Consider the following 8,096-nt stretch of genomic DNA (forward strand, 5'->3'; position numbering starts at 1 on the left):
ATCTTTGATCATTTCTCATCAAATATATATTTTATTTTATTAACAACTAAAAAATTAAAAGTAATTTCTCTCTTTCTTTCTTCTCACCTCTCCTAAGATCCTCCTTCCCTTCTTTCTTGTATTTAGTGTCCCGTTGCTTGTGAGATCCCCCCTCTCTTCCACCCGTATGACTCTTATGTAAAAGGTTCGGCAATTTACCTAATCAGAACTAATAATTAAAAGTTTAAAATAATTAATTGATAAAAATACTGTTAATAATTAGTAAAAAAAACGATTAATTAATCAGAGAAGCTACCCTTCTAGAGTAAGGATTAAAAACAATGTTTAAATTGCAAGATTGAGAGATATACTTGCATCCACTAAAGTGTGGCAGACTTCCCTACTTTAGTGTATATGCAATGAAAATTAAATATCCTTCTACTGCGTAAGAAAGCTTCCTAGTAGGAGCAAAAATGTACGGTCTGGGAGGCTCTGTTTTTGGCTTAGAGGATTTAGCCATCTATGCTACCTTAGTGGGTTCTCAGATTTCTATTGCTGTCATCTCTGTTCTCTTGGGAAATCAATTGGCAAAGGGTTCAAATCCTTTGATTTTTGTGGCTTATACCAATGCCTTTGGGGGCCTGGTACTCAGTCCGTTTGCCTTCTTCCTTGAAAAGTAAGTAGTCTTTTAGATCATAACTCTTCTTATAGATGTGGCAATTCAAGCTTGAACTAAACAAAATTCTCCCAAAAGTTGTGAAGGATTTTGTTTCAATTGGGGTTTGCCTTCGAAATATTTCAGAGGATGATATAATATTGCTTGGAGATCTCAGGGGATGATATATATCCTTAATCTGTTTAAATTTCTGTCGGAAACTTGCAGAAACAAGCGGACCAAACTGAATTTTTCTCTGTTGGGTCGACTGATTGTGCTCTCTCTAGGCGGGTGAGTTGATTTGTAGCTCAGATTTCTATGTAGTGTGGTAAAAATGAGTCTAGATCTGAATTCTAATGCCTTTTTTGGTTTCTGTTATGAAAGAGTGTGTGCATTTCAAACATTGTTATTAATGGGCTTGAAGGAAACGTCTCCTTCCTTCTTTTCGGCAATGCCCAACTTGTCACCTGCAATTATTTTCGTCATGGCATGGGCTTTTGGGTGAGTACTCATTAATCATGTTTTCTACTTGTTGAAAGATTGAATTGAGTTTTATACTCTGGGTTTCCTGGTCTAATTGGTACTCTGTCATTTTTTGCTTTGTAGAATGGAGAAAGTAGACATTAAGTCTGCTAATAGCCAATTTAAGATTGTGGGTACAGTGCTTTGTGTGGGTGGAGCAATGGCCATGAGTTTCCTGCATGGTCCTGCTCTAAGCCAGCTCTGGCCTTCATCAGACCCTCATTCAGAAAACATTATCCCTAACTTTCTACATGAGGGGAATTCAGACCAAACTGTTACAGGATGCATTTACCTCTTAACAGCTGTGACAATCATGTCATCTGCTATGATAATACAGGTTCTATTTGATTTTCTTATCCTCTTTTTTCTAGTTTTTGCTGATGGCTTACTGTACAGAGCATTCATGAGCCTCTGGTTATAATAGTTGTATTGTTAAGTTGTGGCTAAAGTTTCCGATCATGCAGGCTGAGACATTGAAAAGGTTTCCAGCCCCGTTATCCATGTCAGCACTCACAGCACTTCTTGGCTCCTTTGAAACTGCTGCCTTGATAATGTTTCTGGACAAGGGTGTTGCTGCATCATCATGGTCTCTGGATTGGACTGGGGTTGTGACTGTTATGTCTGGGGTGAGTTAAACAAATGGACTTCTGCTCTCATCCACTCATTAAGTAATTTACAAGAACCAGTCTCCCATGTCTTGGAACCAGTCCTCCCATTGACCTATGAGTATTTTCTCATGAATTTCAATGACCTAGTTGGTACTTTTTGGACAATTTTCAAGCCTCACTTGCTCACCAGCAAAGCAAAACCCTAGAATTTTACGTATACAATTTTGTTTTAGATGGCTCTTGTTTCCTGCTTGCATAACCTTCAGTCTGTGGCTTTACTCCAATCTCACGCTCGCTTACCACACAAATTCACCTTTCCTGTTTGTAAATAGTGTTATTGATCCCCTGGTTATCTCAGAATTTAAGCTCTGGTTTGAGTGATTTCATTTCGCATAATTTTATCTGCCAAATTGGAAAGTAAGGAACCAAAACTGTTTACATGTGCAGGGAATCATTGGCAATGCAATGCTTGCTACTTTGCTACTTTGGTGCGTTCAGAAAAGAGGACCTGTATTTGTGTCAACATTCAACCCTATCTCTACTGTTTGCTCTGCTATCTTATCATCCTTCATTTTAGGGGAAACCCTGCATCTGGGAAGGTCAGGCTTTGCTTTTTAATTACAGAGTTTGGATTTATATACTTTTCACTGATCTTTATATTTGGAAATACTGTAACTCATTTTTAAGAAGATTATTTAATTAAATGAAATAGTTATATAAAATTTAATGTAGGGTGCTGTCCTTTAATACAAATAGTTTAAGGCAGCATTAACAAGTCACTAACAGCACATAACAGTATCCAAACATAAAATACTTAAACAAAAACTAACAAAACAGACAAAACAGACAAAACAGACAATCACAAGGTGGTTAGGCAAACAGTTTGTTCTAATTTCAGTAAAAAATTTAAAAAGTTTCTTATAGTTGCCTTCATCGCGTAGTAATCTGTCTAAAGAGCACAAGTTCTCTACCTCTAGGCCAACTCAAGTTGTACATAGTTATAAACCTAAAAGAATATATTTTATTGACCTATATATAGCTCTTAATTATTTTTGAAATATTAAATGATAAGAAAATATTTATCAATTATTTTATTTATGAATATCTTTTTTAATATATATTTTGAACAATATTAAGAGTTAATATTTATATTCATATTTTCGTTTTGTGAGGTATAATATTTTTTTTTTATGGATAGGTATTTGCAACATCATTTACTAAGAAAAATAGTATACATATTCACAAGAAAAGGTGAATGGATATAAAATCACACCCCAATAGTCCAAACAAGGCTAAAGCCTAGATAAAATAGCATAAATCAAACCAAATGGAAGCACCACTAGAGGGCTACCTAGGAGATTCACCAAAGACCACTCAAAAATGCCTTCAGAAGGCCGCCTAGAAGAAAGACCCTAGGGGGGAGGATAGGCTAAACGTCATTGAACATGTCACAACTTACTCTTGTGATCACAATCCCTTTGGCTAGTTGAGGGAGAAACTTGGGGCCGAGCAACTTGATTTCCACGAGTGGAGAGACTCTTGCCTCTCCAATGCTTGCATTCCCCCAATGGTCAAACAATTCTTGAAGGTGAGCCACCTCTAGGCCAACCTTATTAGTTTGCACCTAGATTTGTATAACACATTAGAACAAATAATTATTTTTTGGTTAACAAAGCAATGAGAAAAAAATGTAGAATTTCTATCTTTCCATATGTTGAAGGGAATCTCCACCTTGAAAGCATGTCATATTTGATTGAATTTATGGGGAATGTGAGGCCACTCTCCCCAAAGAATCATGTGCTAGAAAAAAGAATTTGGTTGAAAAGGTTGGAAACAATCACGAATCCAAATTCTAGAGCTTTTTGGTTTGGGGACAAAACTAGAAAAGGTGCTTAAAAGACTTCAATTGCTTGTAGAATGAGAAACAAGGGTCTCAAATGCCCATATGAACTAGTTGAGACCCTATTGGTAAGCCTTGGAAAAAAATAAGCTTGGAAAAGTGAGCCAATTTAGGCTCCAAAACAACATATCAAATTGTGAGAAATTTGCGTCGATGCCAAATTGAGATCAACAATTGCAAATGCCATATCTAATTTAAATTGGGCACCATGGGCAAATGCAGAATCTAAGATGAGGCTTATAGTTGTGGAAGGAGGTGTTTGGACCCACTTCCAATCTTTTCACTAAGGTCTTGAAGACTAAATACCAATTTTGTGAACCATATCAACAAGAATAGCCCCTACAGCAGTTTCAAAAAGTATCATGGTCCTAATTAGAAAGGCAAAACTTAGCCTTGGTCTTATTCCAGAATGTAAGGCTCATAGAAGTTTTACCTTTCTTATGAAATTGTGAGGTCCTCACCCTAGGCATTGCACCACCTAAATGTTGAAAATGCTTTGTATGGTGGAAGCCCAAGTTGGGGTTATAAAGGCCCAATTTATTGTGCATGTAATACCACACCTCTCTTGCAAGATATCTAGTGAAAAGGCAACATCCCATATGACTCAACCATATAAAATTATCTGGACAAAACCTAAGTGGTAGCATTATTGAAAGCATAAACATTTATAATCCCAAAAGAATGCATATCAACATTTAAGAGGATGCAGATCAAGCGATGAGCAATATCAAACATATGATCAACAACACAAGGAAGCCACCAAGGAGAGAGAAAGGTGACAACCCCTCCATGACCAACATCGTGACTGGTGCAAGATATAGTATCTTTCGGTTAGATAACATAACATGTTGTAGAAAGCATGAATCCATAAAACTTTACTTTTTTTGTAAACACATAACATCTAAACTAGAATGTTTAATGAGTATCCTAAACAAAATACTTCTTGAGGACATTAGGAAGACCTCAAAAATTTCAAGATAGGAAATTCATCCATAGACGAGAGTGAGCATATTATTGCTATCCGACTCCTTCACCTTGAAGAAGTGTTCTACAAGAACTTTAGGGATAAAAAACTCAATTGAACCTTGAGAGAGGAATTTCTCCTTTTCTCATAAACGTATTCACCATCTTGCAGATGCCCAAGAGGGCTACGAGATCATTGGAAAAAAATTGGTGATGAGGGAGAGTGGATCCACATCTTTGGTTGTGAAGATAGCACAGATGTTGGATGTGGTGTTTGGGAGAACCTTAGCCTAGAGGGTGTGTCACTTGATGGCACCGTAACCTCTTTCCCCTTCTCAAAACAGTTTGAAAGAACAGCTGGTTGCACGTTAACAATGAAAGAACAGCTGGTTGCACGTTAACAATAGAAGAATCCGTAGAAGGTTGATTTTTAGCTTGGGTCCTGCTAGAGTTAGCATTTTTGCCTTTTCGGTGTGACATTGTTGTCCATTTTTTATAGCTTTCGAAGTGGTAGCCTTTGGAGGTTGTGGAGCAATGGCCTCTTAGGGAGGAGACTTGATTTGGGGAGTTGCCAGAGGGAAATCCTTGATTTTATGCTTGGAAGATTGGCATCGAAAAGAAAGGAAGATTAAGATAAGAAAAACCCATTGGGTGTGACATAGATTTCCTATTTGAATATCTATCAACCCTTTCAAGTCTTTAGATCAATCAATCTGAATGTAGATGTATTTTTGAGGATGTACCTAATAAAAATGATGTGGCACAACACAACTTTTTCCAAAGAGGAAGCAATATGGTGCAAATGCCAACAAGGCAAGGGAAGGCCTAGAAATTCAAGCCACATAGGCACACAGTTTCTTTTCATGAAGTCCCATGGCCAAGTTTGGAAAACTAGCAAGGAACAACGAACATGTTAGGGACAATGCTTAAGGATGGCCTAAGCATGATTGACTTCAGAATAATGGAAAAGGAAAAACCCATTAGTGAGGTTTTGAACAACATCAAGTTGGACTCCATGCATGACCCAATTTTTATTAACCCATTCCCTAAATAGGCTTTTAGGGGGCATTCTCCCCACAAAGTAACCTATAAGAGTAATTGTTCTACCCAATTACACGCACTATCAATTTAGGGATGGGAAAAACCACATCCGTTGGAGTTTCAAAAGGCATGCCTCATGGAAACCTTTGACACAAATTTCTTGGGTTGTGGAGCCACATTGCGGAGCCGCCAAACCATCAACACTAGCAAGAATTGTTAGGTTGAAGCCGATTTTGGCCATATAAAGGAAAGACTAAAAAAGACTGCAATAAATATAGAAGCGCGTGATAGTTCTTGCACCAATGACAAAAGAGAAGTCAAGATATTTAGAAAAATGTAAAACCCCACACGAACTCTCTCATGCCAATTTCCTTTAGATATGTGGTGTTTTAGGTTTCAATACTTTTTATATTTGCTCATTAATAATTTTTGTTAACATTTATGCCATTACACTTCACCCCTTGCTGCTACTATAATTACATGTTTTACTCCCATATTTTTTAATTAAATAGAATAATTTGATAATCTTAAAATTATCGACATATATCTATAAAACTTATTATTTAGACAATTCATTCAATATAAATTTATATGATATATTTTTCTCTTAAATATGAATTAATAAAATATAATATTCACTTAAACCTAGATTTTTTATAAATTTGTTTTATTCAATTAAAAATGATTAATAGAAAATTGAGTTACAGATATTCTCAAATAAAAAAAATCTGTTTCTTAATACATAAACGAACTTAATAGCAAAATGTATATATATTTTTAAACTCTAAGCTAGTTAAGTATGCCCATTTCCACTTTTATTTTATGTTTGTAGAAAAGATTTTTTTTGATGTTTGTTTTATATTATGATATTGTATTATTAATAATTTCTGCAGTGCAATTGGCGTGATGTTGATAATTGGGGGTCTGTATCTAGTTCTATGGGGCAAGAGAAAAGACATTATTATTTCTGAAAAAACATTTTCAGACGAAGAAGAGCAATTAAACACTTCTCAGAAAACAACAACAGATATAAAAAAACCTCTATTATGTTGATGGTCACTATCTCTTAAATTACTGAGTAATAGTGCAATTTATCATGTGCATGAACATACAAAAAACCATGCACTTTCTATATGTAAGCTAGCTCTTTGGCAGATCTATTTATGTTTAAAATTGCTGTACATATAACAGATTTTGATGAGGAAAAATAAATATTGTTTTTAAATTGTTATATATATATATATATATATAATAAATTCTGATGAAGTAGATATTTCATGTTTTTAAATTGTTGTATGTATGATAAATTTTGATGAAGAAAAATATAAGTATTTCATGTTTTTAGATTGTCTTCTTTATGAGAGATTTTGGTCAAGAAAAATATATAGATATGTTATGTTTTTAGATTGTTATACATGTTGGGACAGATTTGGATTAATATTTATGTTTTTAGATTGTTGTATACATGGACAAATTTTGAAAAAAGAAGCAAATAAATATTCCAGTTTCCTGTGTATTTGTTAAAATGGTTTGCACACATACAAACCCACAACATTTGTCCATAAAACGCCGACCTTACATAGAAGAAAATGAAACTCTCTTTTTAATTATCAAAATAAACATTTAAAAATTGTTTCGTTTTTTAATTTATTGAACAAAGCTTTAAAAAAAAAAATACATAAAGAATAGCAGTCCAAAAGGAACTGCAAATAAGAGAAATGTAAAATAGACTACATGACCTAAGATGCACCAACAACATGACCACCGATGCAAACTGGAACAATCCCACCAAATCTGATACAATACACCCTCTTAAGCAGAGATTACAAAATTATACTGCTACTAAAGGGTTTGCTGAAACCTAACAAATATATAGCTGAAACCACAGAGCCTCAAATACATTACATAGCCGAACTAAACAACTTCAAAGTTCTCAAAGCCATATTGCAGCTATAGGCTTTGAAGCTGGCTTGCACAACGAATGTCTTTATCATGAAGTTGCAAAAACTCGTATTTAATCTTCTCCAATCACGTGTGATATTTGCCATCTTTTTCTAGCTCAGAACACAAAGAAACAAATTGTAATATAATGTAAAACTTAAGAATTTCAGTTTCCTGATTCAAAATATGATCAGAAAACATGACTGAACATCTACTTTTCCAGATATTAAGTAATATGTTCTGTCTAATAGAATCAACAATAACATCATTATGAAGTCCATTATCCAACAAAACTTTTTTCCAATTTAACAAATGAACAAAAATAGCAGGTAATTGAGTATTTATGACCTTCCATTTTTTCCTTGACAAAGAACATTCCCAAAAACTATCTTTCAAGTTTTCAATATGCTGACAATAGGGGCATCTGGTTGGAGTAATCTTCAAACATTTAAGTCTGTACCCAACTGGAAGCTTGAAATGAAGGACC

General features: G+C 34.7%; 1 protein-coding gene across 1 annotated transcript; it reads left to right on the plus strand.

Annotated features, from left to right (window-relative positions):
• The first annotated feature begins 348 nt into the window (after window positions 1-348).
• On the plus strand, window positions 349-6,934 carry LOC131035549 (WAT1-related protein At5g47470). Its single transcript, XM_057967263.2, has 7 exons — window positions 349-655; window positions 863-925; window positions 1,019-1,135; window positions 1,241-1,493; window positions 1,621-1,782; window positions 2,212-2,363; window positions 6,562-6,934. Exons 1-7 carry the CDS (start codon window positions 453-455, stop codon window positions 6,719-6,721), a joined length of 1,110 nt encoding a protein of 369 aa, XP_057823246.1. The 5' UTR covers window positions 349-452; the 3' UTR covers window positions 6,722-6,934.
• Window positions 6,935-8,096: the final 1,162 nt, after the last annotated feature.

The sequence above is a fragment of the Cryptomeria japonica genome, chromosome 3, assembly GCF_030272615.1.
Source record: "Cryptomeria japonica chromosome 3, Sugi_1.0, whole genome shotgun sequence".
In the NCBI taxonomy this organism is placed as follows: Eukaryota; Viridiplantae; Streptophyta; class Pinopsida; order Cupressales; family Cupressaceae; genus Cryptomeria; species Cryptomeria japonica.

Bases quoted from the DNA above. Each gene is read 5' to 3' on its own strand.
- LOC131035549 (XM_057967263.2), top strand. From the start codon at position 453: ATGTACGGTCTGGGAGGCTCTGTTTTTGGCTTAGAGGATTTAGCCATC. The intron at 656-862 runs GTAAGTAGTCTT...GGAAACTTGCAG, and splicing joins TTTGCCTTCTTCCTTGAAAA to AAACAAGCGGACCAAACTGA. The intron at 1,136-1,240 runs GTGAGTACTCAT...TTTGCTTTGTAG, and splicing joins GTCATGGCATGGGCTTTTGG to AATGGAGAAAGTAGACATTA.